We start from the raw sequence: 19,685 nt of genomic DNA, 5'->3' as shown, positions 1-19,685 counted from the left end.
TCCAAGATCTCTCTGCAGGTGCTGGAGAGGAGGAGGAGGCCGGCAATCTCTGTGATCAGAGGGAGCGTCCGGGATGTCTCTCTGCAGGTGCTGGAGAGGAGGAGGAGGCCGGCAATCTCTGTGATCAGAGGGAGGGTCCGGGATGTCTCTCTGCAGATGCTGGAGAGAAGGAGGAGGAGGCTGTCTGTCTCTGTGATCAAAGGGAGAGTCCAGGATGTCTGTCTGCAGGTGCAGGAGAGGAGGAAGAGGCTGGCCATCTCTGTGGTCAGAGGAAGGATCCAGGATGTCTCTCTGCAGGTGCAGGAGAGGAGGAAGTGGCTGGCAGTCTCTGTGATCAGAGGGAGAGTCCAGGATGTCTCTCTGCAGGTGCAGGAGAGGAGGAAGAGGCTGGCAGTCTCTGTTATCAGAGGGAGAGTCCAGGATGTCTCTCTGTAGGTGCTGGAGAGGAGGAGGCTGGCAGCCCCTGTGATCAGAGGAAGGGTCCGGGATGTCTCTCTGCAGGTACAGGAGAGGAGGAAGAGGCTGGCAGTCTCTGTGATCAGAGGGAGAGTCCAGGATGTCTCTCTGCAGGTGCAGGAGAGGAGGAAGAGGCTGGCAGTCTCTGTGATCAGAGGGAGGGCCCAGGATGTCTCTCTGCTGGTGCAGGAGGAGGCTGGCAATCTCTGTGGTCAGAGGGAGAGTCCGGGATGTCTCTCTGCTGGTGCAGGAGGAGGAGGAGGCTGGCAGTCTCTGTGGTCAGAAGGAGGGTCCGGGATGTCTCTCTGTAGGTGCTGGAGAGGAGGAGGAGGAGGCTGGCAGTCTCTATGATCAGAGGGAGGGCACAGGATGTCTCGGCAGGTGCTGGAGAGAAGGAGGAGGAGGAGGCTGGCAGTCTCTCTGATCAGAGGGAAGGTCCAGGATGTCTCAAGAGGAGGAGACTGGGAGTCTCTGTGATCAGAGGGAGAGTCCAGGATGTCTCTCTGCAGGTCAGGAAAGGAGGAGGAGGCTGGCAGTCTCTGTGATCAGAGGGAGGGTCTGGGATGTATCTCTGCAGGTGCTGGGGAGGAGGAAGAGGCTGGCAGTCTCTGTGATCCGAGAGAGGGTCAAGGATGTCTCAAGAGGCTGGCAGTCTCTGTGATCAGAGGGAGGGTCCGGGATGTCTCTCTGCAGGTGCTGGAGAGGAGGAGGCCGGCAGTCTCTGTGATCAGAGGGAGGGTTGAGGATGTCTCAAGAGGAGGAGGCTGGCAGTCTCTGTGATGAAATGCAGGTGCTGGGGAGAACAAGGCTGGTAGTCTCTGTGATCAGAGGGAGGAAGAAGGCTGGCAGTCTCTGTGGTCAAAGGCAGAGTTTGAAATGTGTCGCTGCAGGTGCTGGGGAGGAGGAGGCTGGTAGTCTCTATGATGAGAGGGAGGTTTCAGGATGTCTCGGCAGGTGCTGGAGAGGAGGAGGAGGAGGCTGGCAGTCTCTGTGATCAGAGGGAGGGTCCAAGGTGTATCTCTGCTGGTGCAGGAGTAGGAGGAGGCTGGCAGTCTCTGTGGTCAGAGGGAGGGTCCGGGATGTCTCTCTGTAGGTGCTGGAGAGGAGGAGGAGGCTGGAAGTCTCTGTGATCAGAGGTAGGGTCCAGGATGTCTCAAGAGGAGGAGGCTGGCAGTCTCTGTGATCAGAGGCAGGGTCCAGGATGTCTCAAGAGGAGGAGGCTGGCAGTCTCTGTGGTCAGAGGGAGGGTCCAGGATGTCTCTCTGCAGGTGCTGGGGAGGAGGAAGAGGCTGGCAGTCTCTGTGATCCGAGAGAGGGTCAAGGATGTCTCAAGAGGCTGGCAGTCTCTGTGATCAGAGGGAGGGTCCGGGATGTCTCTCTGCAGATGCTGGAGAGAAGGAGGAGGAGGCTGTCTGTCTCTGTGATCAGAGGGAGAGTCCAGGATGTCTGTCTGCAGGTGCAGGAGAGGAGGAAGAGGCTGGCAGTCTCTGTGATCAGAGGGAGAGTCCAGGATGTCTCTCTGCAGGTGCAGGAGAGGAGGAAGAGGCTGGCAGTCTCTGTGATCAGAGGGAGAGTCCAGGATGTCTCTCTGCAGGTGCAGGAGAGGAGAAAGAGGCTGGCAGTCTCTGTGATCAGAGGGAAGGTCAGGGATGTCTCTCTCCAGGTGCCGGAGAGGAGGAGATCGGCAGTCTCTGTGATCAGAGGGAGAGTCCAGGATGTCTCTCTGCAGGTGCAGAGAGGAGGAAGAGGCTGGCAGTCTCTGTGATCAGAGGGAGAGTCCAGGATGTCTCTCTGCAGGTGCAGGAGAGGAGAAAGAGGCTGGCAGTCTCTGTGATCAGAGGGAGGAAGAAGGCTGGCAGTCTCTGTGGTCAAAGGCAGAGTTTGAAATGTGTCGCTGCAGGTGCTGGGGAGGAGGAGGCTGGTAGTCTCTATGATGAGAGGGAGGTTTCAGGATGTCTCGGCAGGTGCTGGAGAGGAGGAGGAGGCTGGCAGTCTCTCTGATCAGAGGGAGGGTCCAAGGTGTCTCTCTGCTGGTGCAGGAGTAGGAGGAGGCTGGCAGTCTCTGTGGTCAGAGGGAGGGTCCGGGATGTCTCTCTGTAGGTGCTGGAGAGGAGGAGGAGGAGGCTGGAAGTCTCTGTGATCAGAGGTAGGGTCCAGGATGTCTCAAGAGGAGGAGGCTGGCAGTCTCTGTGATCAGAGGCAGGGTCCAGGATGTCTCATGAGGAGGAGGCTGGCAGTCTCTGTGGTCAGAGGGAGGGTCCAGGATGTCTCTCTGCAGGTGCTGGAGAGGAGGAGGAGGCCGGCAATCTCTGTGATCAGAGGGAGGGTCCGGGATGTCTCTCTGCAGATGCTGGAGAGAAGGAGGAGGAGGCTGTCTGTCTCTGTGATCAGAGGGAGAGTCCAGGATGTCTCTCTGCAGGTGCAGGAGAGGAGGAAGAGGCTGGCAGTCTCTGTGATCAGAGGGAGAGTCCAGGATGTCTCTCTGCAGGTGCAGGAGAGGAGGAAGAGGCTGGCAGTCTCTGTGATCAGAGGGAGAGTCCAGGATGTCTCTCTGCAGGTGCAGGAGAGGAGAAAGAGGCTGGCAGACTCTGTGATCAGAGGGAGGGTCCGGGATGTCTCTCTGCAGGTGCTGGAGAGGAGGAGGCCGGCAGTCTCTGTGATCAGAGGGAAGGTCAGGGATGTCTCTCTCCAGGTGCCGGAGAGGAGGAGATCGGCAGTCTCTGTGATCAGAGGGAGAGTCCAGGATGTCTCTCTGCAGGTGCAGGAGAGGAGGAAGAGGCTGGCAGTCTCTGTGATCAGAGGGAGAGTCCAGGATGTCTCTCTGCAGGTGCAGGAGAGGAGAAAGAGGCTGGCAGACTCTGTGATCAGAGGGAGGGTCCGGGATGTCTCTCTGCAGGTGCTGGAGAGGAGGAGGCCGGCAGTCTCTGTGATCAGAGGGAGAGTCCAGGATGTCTCTCTGCAGGTGCAGGAGAGGAGAAAGAGGCTGGCAGTCTCTGTGATCAGAGGGAGAGTCCAGGATGTCTCTCTGCAGGTGCAGGAGAAGAGAAAGAGGCTGGCAGTCTCTGTGATCAGAGGGAGGGTCCGGGATGTCTCTCTGCAGGTGTTGGAGAGGAGGAGGAGGCTGGCAGTCTTTCTGATCAGAGGGAGGGTCCGGGATGTCTCTCTGCAGGTGCTGGAGAGGAGGAGGCCGGCAGTCTCTGTGATCAGAGGGAGAGTCCAGGATGTCTCTCTGCAGGTGCAGGAGAGGAGAAAGAGGCTGGCGGCTCTGTGATCAGAGGGAACTGAGATGTCTCTCTGCAGGTGCTGGAGAGGAGGAGGAGGCTGGCAGTCTCTGTGATCAGAGGGAGGGTCCAGGATGTCTCAAGAGGAGGAGGCTGGCAGTCTCTGTGATCAGAGGGAGAGTCCAGGATGTCTCTCTGCAGGTGCAGGAGAGGAGGAAGAGGCTGGCCGTCTCTGTAGTCAGAGGAAGGGTCCGGGATGACTCTCTGCAGGTGCTGGAGAGGAGGAGGATGCTGGCAGTCTCTGTGATCAGAGGGAACTGGGATGTCTCTCTGCAGGTGCTGGAGAGGAGGAGGAGGCTGGCAGTCTCTGTGATCAGAGGGAGGGTCCAGGATGTCTCAAGAGGAGGAGGCTGGCAGTCTCTGTGATCAGAGGGAGAGTCCAGGATGTCTCAAGAGGAGGAGACTGGGAGTCTCTGTGATCAGAGGGAGAGTCCAAGATGTCTTTCTGCAGGTGCAGGAGAGGAGAAAGAGGCTGGCTGTCTCTGTGATCAGTGGGAGAGTCCAGGATGTCTCTCTGCAGGTGCAGGAGAGGAGGAAGAGGCTAGCCGTCTCTGTGGTCAGAGGAAGGGTCCGGGATGTCTCTCTGCAGGTGCTGGAGAGGAGGAGGATGCTGGCAGTCTCTGTGATCAGAGGGAACTGGGATGTCTCTCTGCAGGTGCTGGAGAGGAGGAGGAGGAGGAGGTTGGCAGCCCCTGTGATCAGAGGGAGGGTCCGGAAAATTCTTTCTGAGCCAGATTTGGTAGCAAGTGCTGCTGTTTTCCCAGGCTCTGCCTGCTCTGTGGCTGCTGATGTCACCGTGATATTGTTCAGGAGACGGGAGGAATCTTTCATCCTTTCATTTTGGATTCAATTGGGTCTGGCCTCCAGACTGGCAGCTCTGAGGGGAGTGGAGATCCTGCCTGAGCAGCTGCGGCTGCTGCTGGGAAGATTTTTCGGTCCTGATGTGAGCCCTTTCCCTGTTATCCTGTATTGTCCCACCGCCCTGCTGGCCCAGCCCTCGCTGCCTGGAGCCTTCCTGGAGCTACAGACAGCTGAGAATGGGAGGGACACAGTCAGCTTTGCAGCAGGACCAGGCCAGAGAACATTCGGAGACAATGTAAGTGTAATGATGCTGCATTTCATCTGCCTCCTGAGGCCAAGGCTGGGGATCTGCAGAGACCTGACTCAGGCAGAGGGTCTGCAGTGCTGCCTGATACATATTGCAAGGCTCAGGTGCGGGGACTGCAGCAGCCTGCTTCTTACATACCCAGAGTCCGAGGCTCGGGGTCTGTAGGGACTTGGCCGATATATATCCAGATGCCGAGTCTTGGGATCTTGTGGTGACCTAGTCGACAAAGCTGAGGCTCAGAGTCTGCAGTGAACTGCCTGACAGGCATGCAGAGGACAAGGCTCGGGGGTTGGAGGCTCTATTGGCCTAAATGGAACATGTCCAGAGACCCAGGTTTCTTGTATTGCGAACTGGGTGATTTCATTATAATACTGTAGAAAGCATAAGCTGTAAAACAGGTGCATTGGGTTAGATGGTACCTGACGTAGAAAAGGGCCAGTCGGCCAATCCAGTCTTCCCAGATGTTCTCATCTACATAGCACAAATCTCTCTGGCCTAGAAACACAATGTTTTTGTGTCTCTGTATATGGCATGGCTACGCACACATTCACTTCTACTGTGGGTTCTGTGTGTTGTTTAGGATAGCTTGAAAATCGGGTTCTAGTATGTGTGTGTGTATGTGTGTTTGTTTAGCATTGGTGAAGACATATCTATTGGGTTCTAGTGTTGTGTACTGGGCATTTTGCTGTGTGAGCCTATGTATGTGTGTTTGTTTAGGATAGCTTGAAAATGCATGTATCGGGTTCTAGTATTGCATCCTGGCTGTTGTTCTGTGTTTGTGTTTTTGTTTAGGATAGCTTGAAAACATATCTATTGGGTTCTAGTGTTGTGTCCTGGGTGTTGCTCTGTCTGCGTGATATTTGATGAGAATTATTTAGTTGCAGAGATAGTGCTTCTATTTTTTGAAATTTCCAGCAGCTCCCTCGCTACTTCATTCTGGTAGGCTGTCCAACATGTCGAGTTTATGCAGCCCGCCATCTGCTCCCCAGCTCCGAATCACCATCGACGACTGCTCCTAAATTCAGAGATCACTGCAGCTTCTCTAGCCGTCACTGGCTGCGGGGTTTGGGCAATTTGGGATTTTCTGTATACAAATCAGGGTCCTCCAGTGGGAAGATCTCAGGAAAAGACCCTACCTCCTTCTTCTGGCCAGCAATCAGCTGGGCCCAGATGGTGCTGCCCAAAACTACTGGGTAAAGCAGCCAAGGCAAGACTGCTACTTCCAGACGAGCTTGTCTTATCGGAGTTTTGAAGGACACTTGAGCTGTCCGATACTGTCTCTGGTCACTATGTACAAATGCCAGGGTCACAGTTTGCTCATAGTTTATTTGCAGGCGATTGAGTATTCTCTCCGGACAAGGGTCTTGACACTGCCAGAGTCCACTAGTTTTTGGTATGGGTGTCCTTCCAGCTCCACTTGTAGCACACAATTTCTACTTCCTGGATGAGAAGCTTCCACAAAATTGTAGTTGTGAGTGGCTACCATATTCACATCCATGGCATCTTCAGCCATATATTGGCAGTCTCTAGCTATGTGACCTCTTTCTCCACACCTTAAAGAGGTGGAGAAGTATGGATCCTGCGACCGAGGTAAAAGTGTGCAGTGTGTTTGTGGGGATGAGGGCCTCCATTGCTCCAATCCACTCTTTGAAGACCCCGGGCTGGAGGGTGGTTTCTGATCCCTCTGGTTGTCTAGTTCAGTTTTCTCCCTTTTCATCCCAGGACTTCCAGCCCACTTCTTCTCTTTAGAGAGTTCTGATTCTGGTTATGCTTGGTAGAAGGCTTCAGCTGCTTCTAAAGCACTCTTAGGGGTCAACTTAGGATGCCATCTTACCCAGTGCTTCATAGGTGGGGGTGACCTTTCCAGGAACTGCTCCAGGAGGATAATTCTTGCAATCTTCAGACCTGTCTTTCCTTCTTGTTCCACCATCTCCAGGTGACCTCCTTAAGTCAGTAGAAGAAAATTTGGGGGGTTTCTTTAATTTATATGGACCCCTTCCGGAACCCCTGCCGATAAGCCTCTAGAGTGCAGCCCGCCCTCTCCAAGATGGCAGCTTTCATCTCCACATAGGTGGTCGTCCCAGAGGGATTAACATCTTGGAATGCCATCTGGCTGCTACTGGTCAGTAAATTCCCCAGATAAGCAGTCCATGATGCTTCTGGCCAACCAGCAAGGTCGGTGGTTCTCTCGAAATTAGTCAAGAAATAATCCGGGTTGTTTTCCGGCAGCATTTTCTTTAATACTGACACCAGAGGGGTCGCTTGTAGGCTTGTAAGCTATTTCTGCTTGGGCCTGAGAGCTCTGTTGTAGCTCTACCAGCTCTCAATGTTTCTGCTGTAGCAGTTGTCACTGATCAAGATGTGTCTGCATAAACTGTTGTTGTTGCTGGCCCTCCACCAAGGCCTGGAGTAGTCTTTCCATGTTTGTGCTATGTCACTAGTGGCCAGAACTGTACAGTACACCAGTAAACAAAAATAAAACCTGCCTGTCTGGCACAAGCTATACGTTCCCCTCCTAACTAGGGCAGGGCTAACCCCTTTTGCCCAGTGTCTCAGTGTAGTGGTGTTAATAGGCCCAGCGCTGCAGAGGTCATGGATCCAGCTTCTTTGATCAGAATAAGCTCAGTATCCCATCACTGCCACCACATGTGACACCCCGAGTGAGGGTTGAGGGTGGGCCTGTGAAATAACACAGCCAGACAAAGGGATATAAATGAAAACAAGTGTTTATTTAATTGAATCCAGAGGCCTGTTATGCCACTGGACCCAGGAACAAAAGATAGAACACTTCTTTCTTTACAACATCCGTAAAATCCGCCCCTTTCTTTCCGAGCACTCTACCAAAACCCTCATCCAAACCCTTGTCACCCCTCGTTTAGACTACTGCAATCTGCTTCTTGCTGGCCTCCCACTTAGTCACCTCTCCCCTCTCCAGTCGGTTCAAAACTCTGCTGCCCGTCTCGTCTTCCGCCAGGGTCGCTTTACTCATACTACCCCTCTCCTCAAGTCGCTTCACTGGCTCCCTATCCGTTTTCGCATCCTGTTCAAACTTCTTCTACTAACCTATAAATGTACTCACTCTGCTGCTCCCCAGTATCTCTCCACACTCATCCTTCCCTACACCCCTTCCCATGCACTCCGCTCCATGGATAAATCCTTCTTATCTGTTCCCTTCTCCACTACTGCCAACTCCAGACTTCGCGCCTTCTGTCTCGCTGCACCCTACGCCTGGAATAAACTTCCTGAGCCCCTACGTCTTGCCCCTTCCTTGGCCACCTTTAAATCTAGACTGAAAGCCCACCTCTTTAACATTGCTTTGACTCGTAACCACTTGTAACCACTTGCCTCCACCTACCCTCCTCTCCTCCTTCCTGTACACATTAATTGATTTGATTTGCTTACTTTATTTTTTGTCTATTAGATTGTAAGCTCTTTGAGCAGGGACTGTCTTTCTTCTATGTTTGTGCAGCGCTGCGTACTCCTTGTAGTGCTATAGAAATGCTAAATAGTAGTAGTAGTAGTAGTAGTTCTGTAGTTCAATAAGCAGTCTTAAGCCTGAACACAGTCAGTGGCTGCCCCATCCCAAACAGCATATGAGCAGGTGCATAGCCAGACCTCATGCTGGGAGAGGGCCAGAGCCCAATGTGGAGGGAGTTTTGGTCTGCTGCCCTGCTGCCACCCTCCCCGCCGCCTCGCCACTCCCTCCCCACCCACTGCTGCAGCAAATACCTTGACTGGTGGGGGTCTCCAACCCCCGCCAGCTGAAGCCTTCTCAATCGCCGGTCTCTGGCACCACCGCGTTGCCTACCCTGCTCTCTCTTCCCCCTCACGTCCTGTACGCTCTTAGTGGAACTCTCAATTTCACTAAAGGGAGCGTGCAGGATGTGACGGGGAAGAAAGAGCAGGGCAGGTAATGTGGCGGCGCCGGAGACCAGTGCTGGACAAGGCTTCAGCTGGTGGGGTTGGGGGTTCCCCAGCCAGCAAAACCAGGGGCCCAGAGGAAATTTGAGGGGCCCAGGCCCCCGTGGCCCCACGTAGCTATGCCACTGCCTGTGAGTCTTTCTCATTTCTTCTCCCGAGTACTAGGGTCTGGCTCCAGCCAGGCTTGTCAGTCTCAAACAAGAAGTAAGAGTAGCTCACCTCAGCCAGGTCACAATTCTTAACCATAGGTAGTGGTGGTGGTATACACGGGAGTTTCGATCCCTTCTTCTCTCTGGGCCTCCTTAACCTTAGTCAGGCCCTGTCTTATATAATTCCTGGTTTAGGCTCCACCTCTCCTCCTGGCTCACTTCCTCTCAGTCGGGACTAGTGCTCTTAAGGTGGCTCAGGCTGTCTAAGGGGCTGTTCTTAGGGGTGAGGGGCAGAGTTCAATAAACCCCCTCACAATTAGGTTTTGGTGGTGGGTTCTGTGTGTAGGGTATATTGAGTTTTAGTGGTGTGTTCTGTGTGTGTAGCATAGCTGGAAAACACATATATTGGTTTTTGTTGGTATGTTCTGTGTGTGTAGGGTGTATTGGGCTTTGGTGGTGTGTTCTGTGTGTCGGGTAGCTGTGAAACACATATGTTGAGTTTTGATGGTACGTTCAGTGGGTGTGTCTGTGTAGAAGAGCTATAAAACACTCAATGTTGTGTTCTATTTGTAGCTGTTTGTGTATGTCTAGATGAGCTGTAAAACACATATGTTGAGTCCTGGAGTTGTGTTTTGGGATAGCTATTAAACGCATATGTTGGGTTCTGGTGTTTTCTCTTTGTGTATGTATGCAGGGTAGCTGTTTTGGTGGTGTGTACGCTACCCTGTTCAGCTGGGATTAGGGGAATAGGAGCATTGAGTTACATGGGTCCACCACCTGCATTTCTAAGAATGCCATCTATGTGATTGGTTGCCTATGCGGTTTACTTTATGTTGGACAAACCACCAGAGCTTTCCATATGAGGATGATTGAACATAAATCATTTTGACAGTCAAAAGATTGGAAGCGTCTATGGTCAAACATTGCTTACAGATGAATCATGAATTTTCGGATTTGAGGTGTTCTGTTTTGAAACAGCTGAGGATCTCCACCAGAAGAGGTAATGTAGAAAAAATCAGCGGGAACAGCGTTTGATTTTTCAATTGAATACAATGGAGCTGCATGGACTTAATAATTCTATTGAGTAGAATGCTTTTTTTTCAATAAAGTTATTGTTGATGATGTCATTGTGTACCAACTGGAGGATCTCTCTGGATGTCTTTTTGAAAGCATGGTCGCCATCTTGTTGCTGTCGGCTAGTTGAATTCTTTCCCTCCTGATTCAGCATTGAATACAAAATAAGTAGCCCTTGTCAGGTTTGCATGGATATGTGTGGACACTTTAGAATACTGAGCAACTTTGGAGCTGTGAATTGGCGATTTTCAGATAAGTTTTTGGCTTTTAGAAATGTGTACAAATATCACTATTTTTCTTGATGTTTGGAACTGAATGTTTTTTCCACTATGGTGATTTATTCTGTAATTACCTGTTTTTTTTTTTTTTTTTGGGGGGGGGTAATTTTTCTCTTCTCTTGTTTTGTGAGGGGTTTTCTTCCCACAATTTTTTACAGTTTGTTCTTCTAAATGGCCTATGATGAGATGAGGGTCTCCTATTAGGGATTGTTTGTCTGTTGATTGCATCTCCCTGGAGCTTTGAAGCCATGTTTGTTTAATAATATAGCTATTGATAGCCTGGTGCATTGAATGTACAGATCTTTATTTAATATTTGTGTTTTGGGGGTCTGTACCTACATTTAGGGGTAGTTGTTAAGTACATATATTAGGTCTACATGTAGTAAATACGTGTAGTACTCATTCGGCAGGCCATATGTTAGATATTATTGCTACTACGATGTTCAGCACAGGGCAAATGACAGTAGATAGTTGGGACTCCAGGGTAGTACAGTTGTCGGACCATACTTTACATGAATTTAATATTTGCATAATTCCGGTACAGAATTCAGGTGTTGCTTCTAAACAGGAAATAACTACAAGGAGGTGATTATGGATGAACATTACAAAGAGGAAGGGGCGCATTTACTATGACTAAAAACTGAGTTATCATCTCCTGAGCTGTTGTTTTACGATTGGAACGCTTCAATCATGACGGTATTAGAAGTGATTGCACCAAATAAGGTGATAATAGGTAGAGAACGGAAGAACCTGTGGTATTCCTCAGATTTAGTTTCAAGCACAAATGTAGACAACTGAAGAGACGTTTGTTGACATTATGAGATAGTGAAGATCAGGTGGCATGGAGAATATTTATTCAAAATTATAAGGAGCAAATTAAGCAACATAAGAAAAGTTTTTTTTTTTTAATGGATCAGATTAGTAGAAATAAAAATCCTAACAAGGAACTATTTAGGATGGTGAAATCTTTAGTTCATCCATTGGGTCATCAAAATTTCCAACAGTTGTTAGCCCAGGAATTTGCAAATGTTTTTCTAGATAAAATTGCTAAGATAGTTTGCTAACTGTGGGAAATGTCTCTGAGTGTATTGATGTGGAGAATGTAAGGGAATTGAAAGGGATTCTAGTTGACTGGACTTCCTTTTCACTGATTACGGAGGAAATTATAGGTAATATGATAAGTAGGGTTTACAAAGAGTAATTGCTACCTAGACCCCTGTGTGTCCTTGCCTCAGCATCTACTTTTGTGGCTTATAAAGCTGATGAATTCTTCTCCAGCTGAAGAAATGGGAAACTTTAGATGCTTCAAATTATAATAACTATCATCCAGTTGCAAACCTTCTCACTTTGACAAAAATCGTTGAAGTAATAGTTATGGATTACTGTAATGTGCTTTATCAGGGTCTTAGGGCATCAGACATTCATCGTCTTCAAATTATTCAAAATGTTGCCATTAAGCTTATTAAAAGTGCCTAACAGTATGATAATGCCATGCCATTTTTCAGTGAGGCACACTGTTTGCCTCTAACACAGTGTAAATCATATAAGATGGTCCTTTTAGTATTTAAAATTCTTCAGACTAATTTTCCTATGCTTCTCTCTGGTATGCTGACTCCCTACAACCCTTCAAGTGCTCTTCAATCCCAACAGCAACTGCTACTTACTGTGCCCCCATTCAAACACATTCGCTGTGATAATATCTGGAAAAAAATCTTTACAGTAATGGCCCCTAGTCTTTGGAATACTCTTCCCCTGTACATTCGTCAACAAGACTCCTTGACCAGATTCAAAACTGATGTGAAGACCTTCCTTTTCGAAGCAGCATTTTCCCAATTTCCTTGTGCTGGGTGGGGGGCTGGATCGTTGGTATGGTGGGATGGCCTGGATGGCCTAGAAGGTATGATGTATTTTGTTACTGAACTTTGCCTATCTTTTCTATCTAAATGGAATTCCTTTCTCTATTCTGTAGTATTAAATTTATATTTATATATGTAAACTGCTCAGACAGTTTTTCTTGATGGGCGGTATAGCAAAAAATAAAGAAACGTGAAACTTGAAGCCATAGTGGCAATCCAATTTCAGGACTATTTGAATCAACATGATATTCTTGATCTGCTACAATCGGGGTTTAGGGGCCTGTGTAGCACCGAGACATTTCTGGCTGTCTTTTTATTGAAAAGAGAGTTTTGGTGTTAGTGATGCAACTTAAGCATCTGTTCACGCTTTCCAAAAATACTAGGACTAGGGGGCATGCGATTAAACTACAGTGTAGTAAATTTAAAACAAATCGGAGAAAATTTTTCTTCACCCAACATGTAATTAAACTCTGGAATTCATTGCCGGAAAATGTGGTGAAGGCGGTTAGCTTAGCAGAGTTTAAAAAGGGGTTGGACGGTTTCCTAAAGGACAAGTCCATAAACTGCTACTAAACAGACTTGGAAAAATCCAAAATCCCAGGAATAACATGTATAGAATGTTTGTATGTTTGGGAAGCTTGCCAGGTGCCCTTGGCCTGGATTGGCCGCTGTCGTGGACAAGATGCTGGGCTCGATGGACCCTTGGTCTTTTCCCAGTATGGCATTACTTATGTACTTATGTACTTAACTCCTAACCCCTATTCACTTGTTTAGTACCCGTGCCTGTTTTATCATTCCAACCTTAAGTAATTCTCTTAGCCCTTATTTGTCCTATTTGTCTGTCTTGATTAGATTGTAAGCTCTATCGAGCAGGGATTGTCTCTTACATGTTCAGTGTACAGTGCTGCGTACGTCTAGGAGTGCTATAGAAATGATAAGTAATAGTAGTAGTAATAGTACTATCAGTGGCGTTTGATTTGGTCAGTCACGATGTGTTATTAGAAAGACGAAGGGGTCCTTTTACTAAGGTGCGCTAACAGATTTAGCATTCGCTAAGGAATTAGAGTGTATTAAGTGTCATGCAGCCCATAGGTATACAGTGGACTGGGAGGCATTTAGCGTGTGATAAATCCATTAGCACGCCTTCCTAAGAGGACCCCTTAGTGAGACAGGTATTGGGAGATATGTGTAGCAGTGGATTGAAGATTTCTTAAGAAAGAGGAAGATTCACGTCCGCTGGCAGGGTATGATGTCAAATTCCTGGAATATGAATCAAGGTGCCCGACAGGGTTCACTCCCCTTTCCCGTTCTTTTTAATCGGTATATAAGTAAAATAGGTATCGTTATGCAACAGAAGGGATTTGATTATTTTTCCTACACCAATGATATTGTGTTGATTTTCCCAACATCTTCGGATTTGATGAGAACAATGGGGTCTAAATGAACGGCATTTTTTTTTCAGAAAGGTTTGCTTGGATGACGCGATATTCTTTAACAAATGTGCTTTGGATAAGGTCTAATTTGACAAATCTGACAACACCAACCTTACAGTTACAAGGGGTGGAAGTACCTACTAAAACTGAGATAAAGCTGTTGGGCATTTGGCTAGATTTAGGCCTGACTATGGAAACTCACATAAATTATAACATAACATAAGAACATAAGACCTACCGTATGGGACAGATCAAAGGTCCATCAAGCCTGGTATCTAGTTTCTAATAGTGGTCAATCCAGGCAAGATCCCAAAAGAGTAAAACAGTTTTTATGCTGCTTATCCTAGAAATAAGCAGTTGAATTTCCCCAAGTCCATCTTAATAATGGCTTATGCTGGTCATTATTGAATTTCTGGGTTTGTGGAGTTGGCTAGAACATAGCCAGTTAAGTGCTGTATATCGTCAATTAACCAGCCAAGTGCCCCTGGAATAGCTGGTTAAGTGCTGCTGAGTATGACTGGTTAGCCCTGTTAAATCACTTTGAATATTGACCCTTTTGTTATCTGCTAAGTGGACCCAGTTCTGCCCTGATTCCACCTGCACATTGCACTGGCACAAAGTGGATAGTGCTATAGCAGTGTCCCTGGATTTTCAGAGGCACTATGTAGTTTTGGACTGCTGAAAATCTGAGGATTACTAAGTCAACATTTAGGAGCCCTTCTGATCGATTATCTGTCACCAAGTATTGGTCTGTATCTAGAATCATATATAAACTTTTCAAGTCTGGTGTCTATGCCCCAATATCATCTTGCTTTGTTTTTTTGGGTTAGGAGCTCGGATTCAGAAGAAGCGTTTGAGACACCAGAATCAACAACACCTGTGAAAGCACCTCCTTCACCTCCACCCCCACTGCCAGCTCTGCCTGTGGCAGAAGAGATTCCTAGGTCCCAGCTGCCCTCTGAGGACACAGGTGATTAAAACTGATAGATTGTGATTGGATACATAATGAGGGACCAGTGGATGGAAGGAGGGAGAGAAAGACACAGGTAAAAAGCTTACTCATGTATGAAAGGAGGTAAGAAGGATGATGAGAGATGGATGGAAGGAGGTAGGAAGACTGACGAGAGATGGCTGGAAAGAGGTGGGAAGGGAGGACTGATGGATGAGAGGGAGGAATGAAGGGTGATGAGAGATGGATGGAAGGTGAGGAAGATGGATTGATTGATTGATGAGAAAGAGGTAGGAAGGGTGACAAGAGATGGATGGAAGGAGATGGGAAGGGTGATGAGAGATGGATGGAAGGAGGTGGGAAGAGTGATGAGAGATGGATGGAAAGAGGTGGGCAAGTTAGACTGATAGATGAGGAGGAGGTGGGAAGGGTGATGAGAATTGGATAGGAGGAGGTGGGAAGGATGGACTGATGTATGGAAGGCGGTAGGAAAAGTGATGAGAGGTGGCTGGAAGGGGGAGGGGGAAGCATAGGAGAGGTGATGAGGAAGAGCTTGGACTGTTAACATCCATAACAACATCCAGTCTGACCATGTATTCTGCTCTGCATTTCCCTTGAGCATAGCAAATGGAAAGACATGAGAAATATATGAAATAGAGCCCCTGATATTCAACCAGCGGCAGTCAGCGTTTTTAGTAAGCGCTGACTGTCACTGGCTAAATTAGCCCTGGATATTCAATCCCGGGCTATGTCTGGGCATCGACACAGAAATCAAGGGCTATCCAGGCATAATCTGGTGCCAGGAGTTATGCCGTTCCTGGCTGATATTGAGCTGAGACCTGTATAATGTGAGTCCAGGTTCAATATCGGCCAGGACCTGGATAATGCGATCATTCTTCCCAACCCACCTCCTTGATTCCGATCCGCCCTCCTGAATCCTCCCCCAACAAGGTCCAATCCCTCCGCCTGAGCCTCCCAACAATCCCCTCCAATCAGAAATAGATCACCCTCCCAAATCTTACACTGGAAAATACCCCCTTCTGGCTCCCCACCAAAAGAAGTCCTCCTCCCACGTCCCAGCAGTCTCCTCTTTGGACTACTTTTCCATTCCTGGTGGATTACTGTGTCTTCTGGGAAGGTGCAAAGCTCACTTGCTCCTGCCCTGGATGTAAAATGATTGTGGCAACCTCTAGCAGTAGTCTTGCAGTACAACCACTAGTGATAATACTGTGAGAATACCACTAGAGGTTTCAGCGGCCATTTTCCATCCAGATCCACCAGGGACAGGAGCAAATGGACTTTGCTCCTGCCAAGATAACCCACTATCCCACCAGGGATGTTCATGTAGACCTGAGGGAGGTCTATTGGGACATGTTTTGGGGGCTTCTTTTGGAGGGGGTTGGAGGGTTTTTTCCAGTGGGGGGTCCGGGAAGGTATCCATTCATGGTAGTGGTGGTAGGAAGAGGAGATCGCATTATGTTGGGCCAGTCAGGCATATTGGAGGGGGTCAGTAGATCGGACCTTGTTTGGGGGGGGGACAGGAGGTAGGGAGAAGATCTCTGATCTTTAGGCTGGTACTCAGAAATTATTTGGGTGCTGTCAATTGCATAGCTTATATGCCCAAACATAGGGCATCCTTTTGTTCACTCTTACCATTGAATACTACTGATACCTGCACAGATCTACGCTCCTCCCCGTCTCCTCCCCGTCTCCACCCCCAGACCGCTTTTCTCTTGCCTGGATTTGTAATGGTTAGTTAGTTCCAATATTCAGCACCACTCCTCCAATAAATGCTGTTGAGTATCGGTGGGGAGCCTGCTGAGGGTGATTGAAGTGGACAGGAGCCTTTTCCGCTCCCACAAATCTCTTTGAATATTGACCACGTAAAATGTAAGCCATAGCTGCAAGTTGATGAAGCTGACTGCTTCTGCCACGTTCCTTCTATCGTATCAGTTTCTGTTATCTTTCCATCCTGACTAGATGATTGTACAAGGGCACAAGTAATGAGAAGACTGAAGGATGGGAGGAGGGGGAACACAGGCACTGAGAGATGACGGAGAGAGGACAGTTAATAAGGGGCCGACTAGCAGATGGTGGTGGATAGGACACAAGTAATGAAGAGACTGAGGGATGGGGGAATGAGGGCACAGAGAAATGGAGGAGACAGGTCACTTAATAAGGTACTGACTAGTCTATGGTGGTGGATAGGATACAAGTAATGAGGATGAGGAATGGGAGGAGGAGGAGCCGAGGACACTGAGAGATGATGGAGACAGGACTCTTAATAAGGGGTTGACTAGTGGATGTTGGTGGATAGGACACAAGTAATGAGACAGGGATGGAAGGAGGGGGAACGAGTGCACTGGGAGATGATGGAGACAGCACATTTAATAAGGGGTTGAATAGTCGAACTTGTCCTGCCCAGTTAACCCCTTTTCAACATTCGGCTAAGGTTACAGGTCCTAAGAGGCTGCTGGAAGGTAAAGGATAAGTGATTAGGATGTGTGAAAGCTGAGTAATGAGGGTATGAGGGATAGATGAGAATAGGACTCATGAAGGGTATAGGGGGAGAAGAAAGAATATGACTGATAGTAGGAAGCGATTCTGGTGTGTGCTGTGAGAGATTCTCATCATGCACAGGCCTCACTGACTTTTTATGGTCCATTGTATTCACGCCATGATAGCTGTTCATTCTTGGTACCAGTCTAAATTGGTTCATGATGGTTTGACACTTTTTGATACTTTTTGGTGACTAAATTGCTATGTTTTTTGATAAGATCTTGTGATGGTTCTTCATGTCCAGTTTCTGGTCCTTCTCAGTTCCATGTTCTTTCCTAACTGATGTCTTTCTCCTTCCACAGGACTGGGCTCCATATCAGATACCATCTCAGCCACCGATGTATCTCAGGCAGAGTCCGTGGATGAGAACTCTTTCCGTCCCCCCTCCCGCTCCTTCTCTGTGGTTTTTGACGAGGATAAACCGATAGCAAGTAGTGGTACTTACAACCTGGACTTTGACAGTCCATGTCTTGTTGATCCATTCCTTTCTTCCCCTTCAGAGCCGGGCTCCCCGGGGGCCCCAAGACCAGATTCTAAAGTCAAGGTGCGCCGGAAATCCAGTGACTCTTTGCCTGTATCCCGCTCCACTCTCTCCCGCTCCCTTAGCTTACAAGCCAGTGACTTTGAAAACTCATCGTGTCTGGGTAGCAGTGAGGCATCCATCATACCAGTGGATATTCCCAGTACTGGCAATGAGAGTGCGCCTAGTACCCTGAAGAGAAGCAAGAAATCCCGGCCTCCATCGCTGAAGAAGAAGCAAACGGCAAAGAAATCAGAGGAAACAAAGGATCCTCCACTGGAGACCTCCAACATCGATCTACAGGTCGAGGAATCTGCAATAGCAGATATAGTGCCAGAGTCAGAAACAAAACCCATATGTGCAGATGTTTTAGAGATCGCAGGAAGCAACTCCGAGCTGTCTGTAGAGCCACCTCCATCCCTCCCTTCCCACTCACCACTCCCTCCAGTTAGTGGGAGTGACAGCAAAGGGCACAAATCACCACTGACTACTCGGAGAAATGCGTCTCCTCCACCAGCGGCTGAGGTACTGGAGGTGATCCCTCCAGACACAGAGGGTCCAGAGAATATATCGGTCAAAGGCCAGGCCATTAGGCTAGAGTTTGATTATTCCGAGGAGAAGGAAGACGTTCAAGAAAAGTCTCATACATCTAAAAAACTGGGGAAAAAACCAACTGCCAAAATGCCTCAAAGAAAACCAAAGACTAAGAAAGTAGCGGAGAGGCTGGACAGTGACCCCATCATGCCTGCGAAGCCTCCTGTAGATTCTAGTGACATCCCAATTTCCACAGGCTCCTACACTCTAGACATTGACAAATGGGATGACCCAAATTTTAACCCATTTTCTTCAGGTAGCATAATGCAAGAATCTCCTAAGTTGGCTCATTCTGTGCACAAGACAGAGGCAGAAGATTCAAGTGAACTGTGTAAACCTTCCCCAAAAGGATCCAGCTCACTTCCTAAGGCTTCTGCCTCCTTTGAGATACCATCCAGCACCAGTGAAACCCATGAACATGAAGGAGAAACGCCCACCAAGTCAGCAAAAAAGAAGAAGACGCCGTTGAAGACGTAAGTGAATGTGTAGAGGTTCTCTCAGTGATTGGGGCGGTAGTCTATGTCGACAGTCACAGAATTACAGAGGGAGAGCCCAGAGAGCAGGATTCAAGTTGAAAATGATCTTGAAATGGGAAGAGGGTTAGAAGGGAGATCAGTGACAAAGTGTTGCATTGCCATACGGAATACCTGGGTTTGGTTCTCAGTCCTGGCGTCTGCTTCCCAGGCTTGCTGGAGTTGGGGATGCCACGGAGAATGTGTGCACAGGACCCCAGGAAAGGGAAGTTGCAGCCACTGCTCAATGGTGATTCCCGAAAGAGAGAGAGAGTGACAGGGAATGAGATACAGTATGGAGAGATGAAAAACATTGCACGTGTAGATATATAAAAAGAGCCTGCAGAAAAGGAAGTGGAGGGGTGTCATAGGAGACCACAAACCAAACATCAACAGAGTGAGGCTGCCATGCAAAAACTAGCATCAAATGAATATGCATTCAGATAACTTTGCTTGCTGTGACTTCATTTATTCATATTTATAGACTACCTCCCTGGTCAGAAGAGCAATCAAGGCATATCAGAAAGCAAAACATCTTCACCTATAAAATACAAACCTACCAGAAAGCAATACTTCACAAAATGAAACAATGGGCTCCAGGGACGTCCCAAGGCAATCTGCCACCTGAGGCAGGGATAAGATAGTGCCCTGGCATCACGCCCCCACTCCCTCCCAAGTCCAACGTCTTTCCACACTCTGCCAAGTTCCTCCTCCCCAGCCATGGTCTAGCATCTCCCTCCTTTCCTTCCTCCCTCAACCCCCCTCCCCAAGCCTAACTTCTTGTTTTCAAAAGTCGGCGGTGGCAGCGATCTCCATACGCTGCCCTGCCACCAGCACCAGCATCTCCTCTGTACTGCGGGTCTGAGGAAACAGGAAGTTATGTCAGAGAGACGGCCCACCGTACAGAGGAAACAAGTGGCAGGGCAGATTATGGAGATCGCTGCCACCGCCTTTTGAAAACAAAAAAAGAAGGTAGGTTGGGGAGAGGAATTGAG

General features: G+C 48.6%; 1 protein-coding gene across 6 annotated transcripts in view; it reads left to right on the top strand.

Annotated features, from left to right (window-relative positions):
* TACC2 (transforming acidic coiled-coil containing protein 2) overlaps window positions 1–19,685 on the top strand; it is a 209,638-nt gene that overhangs the window by 121,324 nt on the left and 68,629 nt on the right. For all 6 annotated transcript variants that reach the window (XM_030202587.1, XM_030202588.1, XM_030202590.1 and 3 more), the window contains 2 exons: window positions 14,387–14,526; window positions 17,367–18,651. In XM_030202587.1, coding sequence (XP_030058447.1) covers window positions 14,387–14,526; window positions 17,367–18,651 — 1,425 coding nt within the window. The remainder of the gene's footprint in view (window positions 1–14,386; window positions 14,527–17,366; window positions 18,652–19,685) is intronic.

The sequence above is a fragment of the Microcaecilia unicolor genome, chromosome 5 (genome assembly GCF_901765095.1).
Source record: "Microcaecilia unicolor chromosome 5, aMicUni1.1, whole genome shotgun sequence".
Lineage (NCBI taxonomy): Eukaryota > Metazoa > Chordata > Amphibia > Gymnophiona > Siphonopidae > Microcaecilia > Microcaecilia unicolor.
The sequence above is the reverse complement of the archived record's forward strand: the minus strand, read 5'-3'. Positions and strand labels throughout refer to the sequence as shown.